At 36.6% G+C, this 18,014-nt stretch overlaps 1 protein-coding gene across 3 annotated transcripts in view; it reads left to right on the top strand.

Moving 5' to 3' along the window:
* Nucleotides 1-18,014, top strand: part of PPEF1 (protein phosphatase with EF-hand domain 1) — a 107,855-nt gene that overhangs the window by 59,926 nt on the left and 29,915 nt on the right. For all 3 annotated transcript variants that reach the window (XM_039852261.1, XM_039852260.1, XM_039852262.1), the window contains 2 exons: nucleotides 1,994-2,108; nucleotides 5,246-5,292. In XM_039852261.1, coding sequence (XP_039708195.1) covers nucleotides 1,994-2,108; nucleotides 5,246-5,292 — 162 coding nt within the window. The remainder of the gene's footprint in view (nucleotides 1-1,993; nucleotides 2,109-5,245; nucleotides 5,293-18,014) is intronic.

The following is an 18,014-nucleotide window of genomic DNA, read 5'->3' as shown; positions in this document are numbered from 1 at the left end:
TTTGCTGGTATTTTATTGAGGATTTGCATTTTATTCATAAGGGATATTGGTCTGTATTTTCTTTTCTAGTGGTGTCTTTATCTGGCTTTGGTATCAAGGTAATACTAGCCTCATAGGATGATTTAGGAATTTTTCCTCCTCTTCTAGTTTTTGGAAGAGTTTGAGAAGGATTAGTGTTAATTCTTTAAATGTTTAGTGGAGTTCATCAGTGAGGCTGTCTGGTCTTAGACTTTTCTTTGTTAGGTTTTTGATTTCCAATTCAATCTCTGCTTATTCTGGATATGTTTGGATTTTCTGTTTCTTCTTGAGTCAGTTTTGGTAATGTGTTGTTTCTAGGAATTTGTCCATTTCATCTAAGATATCTAATTTATTGGCATACAATTATTCATAATATTCTCTTATAATTTTTATTTCTTTAAGACTGGTGAGATGTCCCCACTTTTATTTCTGATTATAATTATTTCATTTTCAGTCTCTCCCCACTAGTCAACATCCAGGGGCCCTTCTCTTTCCTCTTAATTCTCACATCGCTTCAAATCCTGATTCCTGTCTTTTAAAAAATTATCATGAAAATTCTCCAAATTTAAATCATATATTTTGGGGATCTGGGATAGAAAATAATTTTATTATTTTAATAGCTATAGAAATGGAAATTTCAGGATACCATGAGACATAATTGTTCCAAAGGGTTCCATCTGCCCTGAATCCAATACCCAAAGCAGTATATGAACAATATGTAGATATGACCACTCTCTCAGCCTCCAGTAATCTAAATCAGTACTGTCTAATAGAAATATAATGTGAGCCACATACATAATTTAAAATTTTTCTAGTAGTCACATTAAGAAAGTAAAAAGAAACAGATGAAATTAATTTTAATAATATATTTTATTTAATCCATCATAAAATTGTCATTTTAATATGTAATCATATTAAAAGTTGTTAATGAAACATTTTACTTTTTTTTGTACTAAGTCTTTGAAATATGGCGTGTATTTTGTGCTTAGAACACACCTCAATTTCAAGTAGCCTCATTTCAAGTAGTCAATAGCCGCATCGCGCTAGTGCCTGCTATATTGGGTAGTGCACATACTAAAAGTCCTGATCCATAAGGTGGTGTTAGCCTCTGTTAAATTTTTATTGGCTATATTACATTTTAGCTTATATATTTGGAATATTTTATAATTTAAAAAACAAGAGAACGACACACTGGATTTCAAATAAACAAACAAAAAGCCCAGGGGAGAAAACAGAGTAAATTTGTCCAAAACAATGATGTATCAAGAATGTAACTGAAGGAGATCAATGGAATGAATAGTCATAATAGGAGATAATCCAAATACTTTATTTGGGTCTGTGATGTGTTTTGTACTTAAACTTGTACAATATAAATGTGCTTGCTGTTCTGTAAACTCTGGCGTCTGTGCACCAACAATTGAGCCACACCTGGGATGCCTGGCTCAGGAGTTTCTCGTCTTGCTGCCTTTTGAGATCTCAACAAATCCAGGATCACCGCCTAGTTTCCATCCCAGGTGGCAGGACGTCCCAAAGACAAAGCAGCCCCTCTTCAACAGCCTTTGTCTGCTTCTCTTTCTCTTTCTCATTCTTTTCCCTTTCCCTCCTCATTGATTGATTGATCGATTGATTTATCTGTAGGGCACGGGAGTCTCCTGTTTTTTCCCTCATCACTTCTCTTGGGCTCTACGGACCAAGAATAATCAGAAATGTTTTGCGAATGGGTGATGTCAGTTAAGAACATGAGAGTATAAACATCCTAGGAACCATTCATTCATTCATTCAATTTACAGATTTCTAGTGAAGGCTTATTATTTGCCAGACACTGTACTGGAATCATCTATTTGAGAATAATTTAGGGATGATCCTGAAATACAGCTACCTGGAATGTGCTCATATGCTCCACCTTTATAGCTTTCTATGCAGTCATGCTTTTCTTCCTAGTTCATTATATGTTTCCTCTGCTTTGCCTTCACAGATACTGCATGCTCGTTATGTCTTAGAGGTGCTATTTGAAACCAAGAAAAACCTCAAGCACTTGCCAAATTTCACTCACGTAAGATCTTCTCCCGCCAAAGACATAACAATCTGCGGTAAGTTTCAGAGCAGAGTTGCCAAATTAATATTTTGGAGACTTTTGGTTCCACGTCATTTGCCTAACTTGAAAACTGTGTGAATTGGACTGTGTTAAGGGAAAGGTGTTAATATAGAATTATCTATGATGATAGTACTGTTCCCCATCTTTATTTTTTTTACTGTTCCCCATCTTGTCTTTGTTTCACATACCAGCTGGCAGGAATTAATTATGTGAGAAATTAAAAAATCATAGCTTTTTATAAAGGCAGGCAGCATTTTAATACAGAAAACCACCCATGGATAGAATAGGCATTCTTTGCCCTCTGTCTATCTCTCATTATCTTTGTTCCATGTTGCTTTTTCTAGGTGTGCCTCCGCATGCCACTTATGCTGGGAAGAGAAAAGCCCAAGGCCTGGTGCAGAGTAAACTCTTCTCTGCCCTTGGCTGCCATTTTAGATTTTTCCAACTGGTCTCTGCAGCTTTTAGAAGAGTGGGAATGTCCCAGAAATCTGTTCCTTGTTCTTCTAAATAACAAGATTGAGATTTTGTTATCCTATAGGCCAGCCTGGCAGGATATTGCTTCAAGAAACAGTACACATTGAAATTCAACACAGTTGGTGCTCAGCATGCTCGCACCTGTCTGAGAATGGAGTGCGTGGGAGGAACAGCAATTCTCTTAACTTCTAATGAAGCCTTTAGGTTACAAAACAGTGATTGTTATTTTCCAGATCAATTTTTAGCTTATGTTTCTTTTACTCTGGCAGGTAGAAGTGGATTTGACAATCCAATTAAACCATTTCCATTTCTAGCATCTGATAGTGGTGACAGGAACTTGATGGAGTGGTACGTGCTCCATGACATGCCCCAACTCGGGGTTTTTGAAGAGTCTTTAATGGTTATATTCCAATTAATCACACAACATCTCTGCCTAGCAGGTGATGCATCTCAGCACCAGCGGAGGCCTTTTATTCAAGGCCTCACCAGCTCTTACTTTTCATGAAGGATTTAAGGTCATGAGGCTTAGTAAGCCATGCGTACCCATGAAGCCTATGGAGCCAGGGCTAGATTTGCTATCAGAGTATATATAATAGGCCAAACAGAGAGTGGGATCTGCTCTCACATGTTTCCAATATACCTCCAGTTGCCATTGCAGACTTATATTTAGGTAAAAGGATCTGGAAGAAGACATAAATTAAATAGAGGGCATGGAATTCTAGAATCACGCTGTGTAAGAACCAAAGGGTTCTTAGACCATCTGTCTATTATTTGCTCTTATGGATGAAATTGAGGCCCAAAAGAAAAGTGTATCTCCTTCCATGCCTTTCTTTGTAGTAACTGCCCACCCCCACCCCATCGTGCACTGCTTTGACTGATGTTTCATTTTCTATGATGATACAAAGACTAAGGAATGGATCGATTGGACAGTTCCATTCATTTAAAGATCCCCACATCTTGGGCATTTATCTCCGGGCTTTTTCCACATAGCACCATTGGTAGAGGGAAAAGCCAAAGCTAGCACATTCTCTTAGCATGGCAATTATTATTTTCTGTTTTTAATAGACCCATTGAACTTAGAAAAATTTGGTTATCATATAAAATTTAAAATTGGGGCCATATTTTCAAAAACATCTGTTTAAGACAATATTAGGAAAGAGAGAGAAATTTTGATAAAACTTTACCATTATTTTAATTTCCAGATGCATTTTTATGTACACATCTAAACATGCTACATGGGTCTCAACATGACTGAAATATAGGAGGTATTTTAATCTACAATTATGTTATAAATGATAATCAATTCTGCATTCATGTTTTTGTTTGCAGTAGAAACATCTTTCTGTGGCTATTTTTTTCATGATACAAGTTTTATCTTTTGCTGTCCAACTAGAAGTTAAAAATATTTTTATAGTCTCAGCTCTTAATATCCTGAAACTAATTCATTTTTTAGCATGCCAGCTGCAACAGTTCTCTCTACCCAAATCTTTGAAAAACAAGTCACCCAGAAGAAAATTAGGAATATAAAAATTAAAAATATTTAACTGATCAGTATAAAGCTCTTCCATTTTTATTTCCTTAGATTTGGAATGAGGCCATATGAAAGCAATGAGATTTAAGTATACACTGGTATTAATATGCTCTTAATATTGTAGTCATTTTATAAATAAGTGTTGGCAATATAGGATTTTAATTTTATTCTCATTATAATTGGAATCTTCTGTTGCATAGATTTGGTTAATTTTGGTTTTGGAATTTTAAACAAATTGAGGAAAAGTATTCCTAAATTAAATTCTATTTGATAATTAAGTTGGGTACAAAGAATAAAAATTCATGATCAGAACTGACGAAATATTTACCTAGAAACAGTTATTGAAATAGGCCTTTTGAATATTTACATATTGTTTCATTAGTTGGCTGAGTTTTATAAAGCCATGCTTCCATTTTTATTTTCTATAGCTGTCTCATCAAAAGGATGTCTCATCAAAACTATCTACTCACAATTTTTAAGTTTTAGATGCTACTACTGGAACATATTCTTTAAAACATGGCTTTACAAAGCTATCCATTTAGAAATTAAATGTATTTATCAAGCACCTGCTATGTACCAGGTACTATGGGAGGCACTTGGGGGTTTAATACCAAGATAGATATTATTGCTGTTCTCCTAGAGATTACAGTGTAGGCAGTACAGAATAATAGCTAAGAGCTTCAGTTTTGAAGAGAGATAAAGTTGGGTTTGAATTCCAAGCTCTGCTACTTGGCGGCTGGGTAACTGTATATAGATAAGTTATTTAACTACTCTGAGGCTCATTTGTAAAATGAAAATGATTAAAATAATACCCGCCTCATAGAGTGCCTGTGAAGATTGAATGGTATAATTCATGTAAACTCTTAGTGCAGGAAGCTAAGCACTGCATAAATGGCAGGAGTGGATAGATAATTTCAGTATCAGATGCTGTCCCCTATAGGAAAGCGGACAAAGTTCCTATAAAGCGCTATGGAAACAAATTGTTGAATTAATATCATCACAGGTTGAAAACCCAATGCCCTGAGAATGCTTGAAGTATATCAGCAGTATTTCAGTTTTAAAACTCTGCAACGAAATGGGTATTTTCTTGTTTCCTACTGAGTAGTGAATTTTCATTTGCATTCCAGGTGATTTGCATGGGAAACTGGATGATCTCTTTTTGATCTTCTATAAGGTAAATGATTACTTTGCTATATATTTGCATATTTGTTGAGGGAGAGCAGTCCTAGGGCAGATAACAATATTAGTTTTATTAGGGATATATACAAATACAGATGTAATGTAACAGTTTTTATCCAAGAAGCTGAAAGATTTGTAGAGGGATACTTTTTTTTGGTTTTTTTACACATATTTCATAAAAGAATTTTAAGAATTTAATTTATGTCTTTGTTCAATATCATTGTTATCTATATATCCATTAGGATTTGTAGCTGATTGTATTTAAGGTCTTTATTACATAGTAAATGTCTAGATGGCACAGGATGTTTTATTTTATTTTTATTTTGTTCAAAAGTGAGCATGTCACATACCAGTCTTCTCTTCCAGTGCACACTAATTAGGCACGAAAGGAGTTCCCCATAGTAAGTTCCAAATTGCCCTCTTCTCTCCCCGATTCACTGTCTCTGGGCTTAGTTGCTCTTCCAGTGCTGTGACTCTTCTTCGCTTGTTAGGTTTTGGTTGTGGGGGCCCGCACACAGAGGGCACAGAGCAGCTTGGCCTGCATGGAGTTTCTCTTTGATTGGAGTCATTTCTCTCTCTGAACCAGCAGACGTCAACTGAGTGTTTGCTTCTGGGATGACTGCATGTAGAAAATTGGTCCTGAGGGGAATCCTGCCTTCACAATGGTCCCCTTTATCTTCTTGATTAATGTGTCATCCCCACAACTAGCATGTTGAATAATTGAGCACAGCATAGGTGTCTCAGATGGGCTGAAAGAAAATATGTCTGATATTAAGATGGCCAATCAATTCTACTCTTTGGAGACTGTGAGAGTTTGAGGAAGCCACATAACTCCATAAACCTTATTTTTTTTGGCTGCAATATTCTTGAGCTTCCATCCCATAAGAAGTTGTCTTGTGAATAAAATAATAAATATCCAAAAACATTTTTTAAAATACTAAATTGTAATAGAAATGCAAGATTTCCGTATAATTCATTCAGAAGGGAAGCTTGGAAGGGAGTGAAGCAAGCCAAACCAAGAGTGAGTGGAGCTGGCACTTAGGAGGAGATTCAATTAAGACTATAGGTGATCTAAATAGAGATCTAGAGCAGGGGTCCCAAAATCCTGGGCCATGGACCTGGAACGGTACCAGTCCGTGGCCTGTCAGGAACCGGGCCGCACAGCAGGAGGTGAGTGGCCGGCAAGCGAGCGAAGCTTCATCTGTGTTTGCAGCTGCTCCCCAGTGCTGGCATCACCGCCTCAGCTCCACCCCAGATCATCAGGCATTAGGTTCCCATAGGAGCACCGGTCCCTGGTGCCATAAATGTTGGGGACCGCTGATGTAGAGCATGATAGCCAGAAAGTAGGAAATAGGAAGCAGTTCTAGAGATCAGACCCAGAAGCCAAGCTGGGAAGGGAAGGAAGAAAGGCCAGGATGGGCCAGTCAAATGGGAGGTTTGACAGATTGCCATGCTCTCTGAGGTCAGGGAGCAGGCTGGCTGGGACGAGGGCCTTAGGGAGCAGGGTGGGTGGGAAGTAGCAAGGGGAGTAGTCCTGGAGGATGAGTGGGTCCAAGGTGGGGTCCAGAATGTGGGTGGCTGAAGTGAGTGAAAGAGAAGAATGGACATGAAGAGGTCAAGCACATGGAAAGCAGGTATGTTAAATGAATTGGCCACAGGACTGAGAGATGGAGAGCAAGTGTAGTCAGAGGTCATGGGCCTGGAAGGAGGAGAGGATTTTACCTGAGGCTGGCAAAATGTTGGCGTTTTAGTGGCTCTGAGGAGCAAGTGGACACTCCCCCACTCCTGCCCCTGAGGTGTCCGTACTGTGGAGGAATGGATTCTTTCCTTCCAGAGGGATGCGGGAGTCAGAGGTCCAGCAGCATCTCTCAGGGAGGCCCAGATTTCCAGAGAGAAGTCCTTCTGAATGAGTTGAAGGCAGAAAAAGAGTTTGTTTGTCATGGAATGAGGATTCTACTGGCCAAACTGGAAAACTTGGGAGAGGTGAAAGAATGGACTAGTGGGAGGATGCCAAGGAGTTGCAGTTTGGGGAATGGGATTTGTGTAATGCTGCATAGTGCCATGTAAGTGTTCAGAAGTCCAGTCCTGCTAGTGTTGGCAATTACAGTCTGAGGAAGCAGGAGGGTCAGATGTATGTGGGGAATAACCACAATAGAAAATCTGGTAATCATTTCTCTAGAGGTTTTGGGAAATACATAAAAGGGGAAATAGTTGAGTAAATTAAATGGGAAAAGTGACTTTTGAGGTATTTTTAAAAATTTCTGGAGAGGTAGTTGAAGATATTAAGGTGTGACCAGGGAAAAGATTCTGGAGTAGACAGGTGAGGAAAGAGAGAATCCCAACATGTTTCTTTAATTCCATTGGTAAAACTATATGGAACATAAAAACTGGAAGGTGCTAATGTAAAGATTGAACAGGAGGAGGTGGGTGGTAAGGAGTGCTATAAAAAGAACTAAAGGTAAAATATAGCATTTACATGAAAGCAAGAAATATTTTGAGAGTTAACTAATGATAGTGTGCAGGAAGTGGAGATTGAGAGCCCAATGATGAAAGAGTAGGTACTATTATTTGGGGTGGATTTGGGTAGATGGAGGTGAGAGGGTTATTTGGAAAGCAGAAGCTTTCTGGAGCCATGAATTGAATTTTAGCAGGCTTGAGTGAGAAGCAAGTAAAATGTGTCTTGGACGTGGAATAAATCATATGCGCCAGAATCTTGAAATTGCCTGGTTTAAAAGGAGAAACAGGGAAGAGCCCTTGACAACAGCAAGGTCCCCCTTTGAGAAACTGAAAAGGTGATGTAGCTAATGGTGTCTGGGAAGGGAGAATGACCCCGTGTGTTTGCGATGATGGCGAGTCACTTAGCTTATGGGCAATGAGCGTCCTAAGCTAGAGGCTGGAAAAGAAAAGGGCAGGGTACAGAGATATCTCGGGAAGCTATGCTGTTTGATGATCTCTAATTTGCAAAACTCAATGTTTTGCCTTTTTGTGTCTCATTTTTTTATGTGAAGTTTAAATGAAGATTGATGATAGATCAATGTTAGATCGTAGAGTGCAGCATATAGTGCAGCCTAAAACCATGAATACAAACCCTTCTGGAAGCCATGATTTTACATGAGTACAAATGACAGTGATACCTCACCTATTCAGAGGTCAAACTCCTGTCTACCATCTTCATTTAACACACCTACTGAAACCTAGAATTAAATAACAAGGGTTTCTGAGCTCTTGAAATCGTTGTCACGAATCCAATGAACTTTACCCATGGGACAGTTCCTAGGCCTTTACTCAAAGACTAGTGAATGTATATCAGGAAAACTTTATCTGACACATGTCTCCTACAAATTTGCCAGTCTGACTACCCTCCCCTACCCCACCCAATCAGCAGATTAGAGAGTGGGAGGGGAAAGGCAGAAGCAAGATACAGTGACAGCGGTGAAAAATAAAAGCAATTCCGGACAGCAAGAGGACATCTAGAGCCCTAAAAATGACATAAGAAGGGAAGTGGTAATTTTCAGTGACCTAGGGCGATGTGTGTCAGAAACAGCGTTCTGTACTTGTCACAAGGGCCTGAGGGCATGCTTAGATTGACGTGCCTGTGTGGTCAAGAGCGTTTCAAATTCTACAGTGTACACATCTCTGTTAAGAAGTAAAGAGAACAAATGACACATTTTCACAACTCCCAGCCAAAATGGTTAAAGTAATTTTAAAACATAGTTTAGCTCTTAAAGGAGTAAGCTTCAGTGATCTGGAAAATTCATTTCGGCAATGCTTACAGTATGAGTGAATATCATTATTGGGCCTTAGGTATACGAAGATGAGAGAATATGAATAAAAAAGAAAGATGAGTTGAGAGAAGAGTGATGGGTCAGGAAAGTAGATGAGGAGGAAAGGAAGAACGCCTTAGAAATGAAGAGAGAGGTGGTGAGTGGCGGATGTCTCTTCGTGGTATCAGATACAAAGATTGCCTGCGCAGGGATTACAACAGGTGCTGATATGATCCAAGCAATCACTCGATTGCTAGGAAATGGAAGAGTTCTGCGATGGTGGCAGGTTCTCACTGCCATATTCAATGCATCGACAAGGTGCTGAATCTGTTACCTATGATGCCCTGCGTGTGGCGCTCTCCTCCACTTCATTCAGAGGAGCACACGGGATTGAGCCACCTCAGTGTAAGCCATGGGCTCTCTGTCTTCTGTTTAGAAGCAGCTAGTGACCATGCTTTAACTTATCCTTATTTAATTTACTATTTATTAATTATTTAATTTATTAAAATTTTCAACTTACCTTTATTTATTACCATTTAATTTATTAAAATTATTTTTATTTTATTCAAGTTCTGATTGAACTTGAATCACATCACAAGGAATAGTTTGGAAAACTACATCCTATTGGAAATTTTTGGAGCTATACGTGACCAAAGCTTATATTATACTCTGACTGATTCTTCTCTGTGAACTCAAAAGAGAAACTACGAAAACCTTATGCTTTGAATCAAGCAAAATTGTAATTCATCTTTCAACTGGTATTTTCCTAGACAATTTCTTCCTTGTCTGTTATTTTATATGGTACAGGATGAGCAGGCTGTAGAGCTGGGGCTGGCCCTAAGCCAATTAAGGGCATAGCCTGAGAGGAAGAGTTATAATGTAAGATCTCAGAGGTGCCTCTCCATATTATTCTTTTTTCCTCCAAGTGGTAGGTTTGGTTCAAGACTTCTATTGTTATAACTGATCAAATGCACAAGTGAATCTGTGCACTAATTTATTCATTCAATAAACTTTTATCTGGTCCGTACAGTGTTCGGGGTACTATATAAAAACTATGGGAAGACACAAAGATGAATATGAAGTTCATTCATTTCACATATATTTATTAAACACCTGTTATGCATGAAGTACTCTGCTAAGGAGTGGCCAAAAAGTATGACTAGGATGCAGTTTTGGGCTCCAAAGGCATCACAGATTAGTGGGGAAGGTCAACTAATAAAAAACAAGACAGTTCAAGATGGGATGTATTATGATTGAGATAAGCATGAGGCTCCAAGGGAGCACATTGGAGGGACACCTAACCTCATGGGAGACTTCCTGGAGGAGGTGACACTTAAGACAATCTCTTTAAAGAATTTTAGTAATTTAGTAAGAGCCTAAATCATGAAGGAAAGTTTTAGAGGATCAGAAAAGATTTTATTCTTACATACTTTTTGTGATACACTGTAAAAAATAGTGGGATTTGTACTAATGATTGTTTTTGATTGTTTTGAGATTTTGGATTCTTTATTATTTACTTGTCCTTAAAAATTGTATCATTTAGCACCTTAATACTTAAGCTAGACATTTTCAGATCACCATCTTATCTGTGTTTGAGAAGAATTCTTTCCTCTGAATGACCCTGCTAACCATGACAGACCTGTGCTAAAAGGGCGTCTCAACTTTATATGGCTTCAGATATCATCAAATGAAGCAATTTACATAGCATTAGTTAGGTCGTATTTTTAGATTTTATTTCCTGAAAAGGTTAATTTTAATCAGCCACTTTTACTTACTTAGAGTGACTGATTTGAAATACTTCATTTAGAGCCTTAGCCTTGTTAAAATTATAAGACATTTTTCCTCGTTGAATACAAAGCTTGAAATTTTCGGATCAAGTATTGGCAAATTATTTTGTTAAATTCATGCTGTGAATGGAGACTTTCTGAAGCTGAAAAAGATATGCACATGGACAGAGAGAAGCTAATTAACTTTTAACCCTGTCGGTGTCATACCGATGCTGTCCATCGGAAGCCATGCCATCTTGTTTTCCTTTTCTCTCTTCCTACCATCCTCCGCCCCTCATGCCTGTGTTTTTCCAGTTGAGAAGGTAATTAAATATTTTCTTTTTTCTCTGTCACTGATATGCTTCACATAGCCACAGTAGTCAATTCTTTTCCTCTCAAGATTAAGGCAGTATCTTGCAATCAGAAGAACAGACTTCTAAAATAGGATTCTCAAAAGAAATAAAAATTAAAATAACATGAAGTTGAGATCCAGAGGTTATTGTTTGATGTGCCTTGAGAAAATGTCCAAAAAAATTGGGATATCTTCTAGATGTCTGTTGTAAAATGCTTCAGTAGGAAATAGGTGAGACTATAGAGAAATGTCTAATTTTTTTCTCTATTCGAGTTAATTCATTGCAGTCTGCTGTTTTTTCCCCTGCAGGTCATCTGAATCCTGTTCAGAATTGTAGTTACCCTGGGTTTTCTGTACTTGTCAACTTCATTTCCATGTCATAGATGATTTGTTGTGTATCAGCTGCAGAATAAGCCAGAGAGTTAGGTTTCCTGGAACTGAGTGAAGGATGGGGTATATCAGCAAGTTTTGCTTCTTTGAAGAAAACCCAGAGAAATCTTAGTAACCAGAAGCATAAATATCCTAGAGACTTATGTCCCACTAGACTTAGCTTCTCATCTTCTGATCTGTTTTCTAGTTCCCTTATTATTCTAAGACTAAAATGTATTTGACTCAAACTATATAAAGTAATATGACTAATTCTGAACCAACAGGACAAATCTTATACATCCAAATGAGTCACACCTTCTTTGAAGTGGTTGAATTAAGAGGCTCAACATATACAGACATTCAGTATATATTTAGGACTCTTTTCAGAATCACTTCCAGAGACTGTGACATATTCTTTTGAATGAGCTTCATTATCACAAATCTTAATCTTTTGATAGCGTGCGTGACTTTTTGAAAAGGTTAAAACTTATTGGGTGTCAAGCATGCTGTATAAGGTGGATGGCCTACCTGCCCATTATTATTTTTGGCTTAAAATTAGGTTTGACTAAATAAATTTATTATTCTTTGCTCATAGTAGTGGTAAAATAGCTACAAATAAAGTTTGGTTTAACTGGAGATGAGAAGTTCTCATACAGGAAAATTTGTTGTCACAGTTGAAAACGCGTTTACCATCCAAATATAATAAATATAATTTTAGACTCTTGAATGCTTTTCTCAAATTCTGATGTTAATTTTGTGCTGTTTTCATAAAATGAACTTGAGAGATGTCCATCTTTTTCTGTAGTCAGGAGTTTAAATCTCTGGTTCTCAAACTCAGCTATACATTGTAATCACCCAAGATATTGGGAGAAAACAAATACTGATACCTGAGTCCCATTCCCAGAGATTCTGATGATCACCTGGGTACTTTTTAAAGCTCCCCAAGTGAATTTAATGTGCAACTGAGGATGGAATCATTAGTTTAAATAACATTAAAACTATTTACTTTTGAAAACTGAGATAGAGCTCTGCTATAAAGCCACATAGAGCCAAATGTATTATTCAAATTTTCTGTTTCTTTTCAATCAGTTTTGGTAGTTTCTAATGTTCAAGGAAACTCTTCATTCTTCTAGAGTGTTGAAGTACATTGTCATAGATATTGATATTATGGAATCTACACATACATGTATATATATATAATTCTCTATATCTTTGTCTTTTTTCTGATCTTTAATCTTACATATTTTTTTCATTCTCTTTTTTCACTTATCCTCAGTCAGGCTCATGATGCTTTTATCAATTTTATCACTTTTATTGGTTCTTTCAAAGAATCACCCTCTAGATTTATATATCTTTTTATTTTGCTTTCTGTTTCATTAATTTCAGCTTTTACCTTTATTCGATTTATTGTCCTTTTTTAATTTCTTAAACTGAATACTGTCTTTCATGCACATCTTCTTTAATAATGAAGGTATTTAAATTACACATCTCTAATTTTAGTTTTAACTGAGCCTTCTATTGAACTTGTAATATTGCTTTTAATTTCCTCTTTGATCCAATGCTTATTGACTATAATTTTTAATTTCCAAAGATCTTAATTCAAGGAGCTAGAATTTCTCAATTCATATTTTTATTTTTTTCAAATTTTATTGGATTATGATACAATAATGTGTCCTATGAAATATTTCTTATTTGAATTTGTTAAGGATTTCTTTTTATGAAGTACATGATTGATTCTCATAAAGAGTCCATGGACAAGTGAAAAATTAATTATATTTTCTATCTGTAGGATGCAAAGTTCTTCATATATCTATTAAATTAAGCTCATTGGTTATATGTTAAATTTTTTTCATATATTTATTTTCTATTATATCTGTCTAATTATATGTATTATATATTGCTGTACACCAAATTACCTCAATACTTAGTGGCTTAAAACTACAAACATTTAGTATCTCACAGTTTCTGAGAATCAGAAATTTGAGTGCAGCTTAGCTAGGTAGTTCTGGCATAAGGTCTCTCATGAGGGGCAGTCAAACTCCTGGCCAGGGCTGCAGTCATTTGAAAGGTTGACTGGGGCTGGAGGACCCATTTTCAAGGTTGCTAACTCACATGGCTGTAGGCACAACATTTCAGTTCTTTGCTGGCTATTGGCAGAACAGCCACATGGGCCTCTCCACAGGGTGCCTGAGTATTCTCATGACATAGCAGCTGGCTTTCCCCAGAGTGCTGATCCAAGAGAAAGAGCAGGCAGAAAGTGATAGTGTCTTTTATGACTTAGTCTCCGAAGTTGCACACTATCGCTTCTGCTTTTTTCCTTATTCGTTAGAAGCAAATCACTAAGTACATCCCATATTCAAGGGGTAGCAAATTAAGCTTCATCTTTTAAAGGGAGTGTCAAAGAATTTGTGTACATTATTTTAAACCAATAATTCAATCTGAATATTTCACTATGCTTGTACTTTTAAACGTTTTTTCTTGCATTTATAGTATATAAATATATGAAGCAAAAACTTGTTCTTTTGTTTATTGAATACAAGTTCATGAATTGTATCTTCTTCATAAAGTGCTTTTTATTATGATGTAATATTAGTTTGTGATCTCATTTAGCACTTTTAATCTTAAATTCTGCTTTGTCTAATATTAATATTCAAATTTTTGCTTTCTCTTTGTTGCATTTACCTTGTTTTTAACTTCCCTTTATCTATTTTTTCATGTATTTCTTACAAACTATATGTATACCTGAGTTTGTGTTTCAGCGCAATCTGATAATCTTGGTATTTTAAAGGGAGGATTTAATGTGTTCACATTTATTATAATAACAGACTTTTTGAAAATTTTTTTTCTGTTCCATTTTGTCTAATATTTATTTCACTTTGTTCCATTCTTTTCTTTTTCTTTGTGCTGTTTTAGTGAAGTTTTCTTTTTTATTGTTTTCATTGGCATTTTTGCTGTACTTTTTCATTCACTAATGGTTATCTACTCATTCCTGACATTTTAAATACATAATGTGTGTATTTCTCAAATAGCTATAACTTTATTCCTCCACCATTACCCTATCTCTTCTCCAGTAAGATAAATGTATTTATTTTTACACTTTCTCATGTTATGTCCCACATTCAGATGAGATTTGTAGAGAATTTTACTTTTCTCCTTTCACCTCTCCTGCAAATCCTAGCTATTGCTCATGCCATATTTTTAGTTCTTGATGGTTATTAGGTTTTCCTTAATAGTATGTCTTTTCTATTTCTAGAATTCTTGTTTAGTACTTAAATGCAAGTCCCACATTATCACTATTGATTTATATTTAATTATAAGTTGCAAAGTTCATTGTTCACATTCGTATTCTTTCCTCTTGGTCTTTCCCTGCTTGAGGTCTTTTTATTGTTACTGCTTTTATTTGCTTAGAATATTTCCTTGAGTGTTTTCCTCTATGGGGCATGTGGGTGCTATATTCTCTGAATGCAAGCTACTTGAATGCGAGGACTTTGTATTGTTCACTTCAGTATTTCTAGCACCTAAAATTGTCTCTAGTACATAAAAAGCAATCAATACATGTTCATTTTTTTGTGGCATTAGATCACTACACCCTGAAGAACATTTATGTTGGTGGTGGTATTTGATACTTTACACGTAAATACTTTTTATCACCCTGAGAACTTAGTGACGTCTCGGTCAGTATAGAATTCTTAGTTCATAGTCCTTTTCTTTTTTTTCTTCTTTTTTTTCCCAGTATATGTGCTGCCGAAATGAGCACTCTTTTCTCGCTTTAATTTGTAGATTTTTTTCCCATCAGTACATGCTTTAATTTGTAGATTTCATTCCACCATCTTCTACCTCTTATTACTGCAGATGAGGAATCTGATACCAGGGCGATATCTTTTTTCCTGTAATTTGTTCTTTCTGTCTGGTAGCTTCTAAGACTTTTACTAGGTAATAGGAATATTTTTTTCCCCCCATCAGTTGTGCATAGGAGTCGTGAGCCCTTTCAAACTTCAGGCTGAAGTCTCTTTTTAACCATAGAAAATCCCCTCTCTTGTTTATATAATTATTGCCTCTTCTCCATCTGTTCCTTTTTCCTGATTCTGAATGCTTATTATTGGCATATTAGTTCTCTTGGCTCTGAATTCTAATCTCTTACTCATTCCTCATGATTTCCATCATTTTGCTTTTTGCTCTGTATGAGAGATTTTTCATCTGCTTGCTCTTTCAGGTCAATAATGTATTTTCCAACCATTCTTTTTTTTTTTTTTTTACTTAGCTGTAATTTATTAATATTTTAAATTCGAATAGCACATTTTTAAATGTCAAGAATTATTAATGTTTTGTTCTTTATTTTATGGTCCTCTTGTTATTTTTAAAATGAGGTCTTCTGTCTCCTCCAGCAGTCCTATCTTATTAGGGGACAGGACTTTAACTGATATGTTTGGCCAGCCTCTTTCTGGTTACTAGATCTCCTTAAGTATTAGGTTATTTCCATTTTCTAGTTTTCTGCTTAGGCTAGGTTAAGCCTCTCAATAGTTGGAGGTGCAACGGTTTCTACTTCTGCATGAAGACTATGAGAGGAAGTCTCTATATTCCTAGGTGTCCCTAAATGCAAGTGTTAGTGTTCTTTTAGTTTCAGAGATATGGAAGAAGTTCCCCTATGCTTTTTTCTAGTAAGATCTAGCTCCCTCTCCCCCAACCCAGACCACAAACTTGCTCTGAGGCAGTGTCTTCCCTTTATCAAGGGATTCACGGATCCCCTCAGGCCTAGTTCTTCCATGTTCTCACCCCAGGGCTCTGTGCTGCTCCTCCTCTAGCCTTCTTCAGGTGTGGACTTCCCACAGAGCCTATAGCCTCCAACACTCCTCAGACTCCTCCAGTTTACTCATCCCAGACAGCTGAAGGCTAGGGGAAGGAAGAGTATCAGAGTTACAGAATCCTTCCCTTTTTCTTTAAGTTTTGATGAGCAATAGCCAACATTTTTGCAATTGGCTCATGCTATCTAAGCCCCATGTAAATAAAGTTACATGAATTAATGTATAAGAAAATATAAAGTAATGGGATCTTAGAAATAACATGGAGGTCATAAACCAATGAATCTCTTAATTTGTGTGGTACTTTATGGTTGGTTTTCTTGCAATTTTATCCACACAGTCTCATTTGAGTTCCCAAGTAGCCCTGTGTGGTAAGTATGGAAGTTATCATCCTCATTTTACAGATCAGAAAACTAACAGCTCATAAAGATTAAATAACTTACCTACGGACACATGGGTAATAGTGGAGCTGGACTAGAGAATAAGTCTTCTTATCTCTGGCCCAGAACACTATGTCACTGTTTGCTTGTTTGTTTCCAATTGCCTTCAGAACATGTTACATTGCATAATGACTTCTGGAATCTCTAAGTTATATGTCCTAACCTGAATTATATTTCAACTATTTCTATTGTATCGATATGAACAATTTAAATGTATATAAATACTAGGAAGGTGAGTATAAAGGAATAAGACTTTTTTATGTAGTTTGAAATCTAACAAAAGAGGAATTTGAAAATAGTTTGAAAATGATTATTATAACTATAATATGTATATTATTTCTTAAAGGTAACTGTTTTGAAAGAGGGCATACATTTGGATATACGAGTGCTTAAAATTTTCTCTTTGTAATACATTTTTTAAACATTTGAATTTATTTCACTATGCAGTAGAGATGCACTCAGCCATTTCTCTATCGGGCATGATATATGGTATGCCTGGTAGGCACGACATGTTTATTTTGTCTTAGAGTTTAGTACTACAGAAGTAAATGAATTAATAGCTGTTATAAAGACCAGACCTTTGTCCTGATCCCAGTTCTTTTTTTCATGCTAACACTGTGTTTAAAAGTATTATGTCATACTCAGAAGTGATAATCAAAATATTTAACAACTAATATGGCCTGGTCAGTAAGCGGTGAGAACACACATGGGCTATCAATACCCGGTGTAATTATATCAGTGTGTACTGGTGGTATATCAGCCCTCCTCTCAGTTACATGGTGTCTTACACTTTCCTGGGTACTTTCATATTCATTCTCTCACTTGATCTGGGGAGAGGGATATAGTGTCCTCCCCTTTTTGCAAATCGAGGGACTCATAGCCCAGAGAAGTTAAACATAGAGCCCCTTAGAATGAAGGACTTTTGTCTCTTAGTTCAGTGTTCTTCTTTGGGTAGAAGTTTCCCTCTTTTCAAGGGAGAAGGAAGAAAAGAGAGTAGGCATTTTTGATAAGACTCATAGCAGCTTCTTTCAGAGCAAACTCATAGTAGGTGGTAGGTAGAATGACCAATCCCCATCCCCCCAGAATCTTCCTGTCCCAAGCTAATTTGTCACATACAAGTCCCTTATAGGAGGTACCTGCCCTTGAAGAGTGAAACTGACTAAAGCAACTGAGCAGATTTTTCCCAATGGAAGTATTAACTCAGATTCTTTCTCCATGTTCATAGCG

Source organism: Pteropus medius, unplaced genomic scaffold, assembly GCF_902729225.1.
Source record: "Pteropus medius unplaced genomic scaffold, Ma_sr-lr_union100, whole genome shotgun sequence".
Lineage (NCBI taxonomy): Eukaryota > Metazoa > Chordata > Mammalia > Chiroptera > Pteropodidae > Pteropus > Pteropus medius.
Note: the sequence above shows the minus strand (reverse complement) of the source record. Positions and strands in the feature narration are given on the sequence as shown.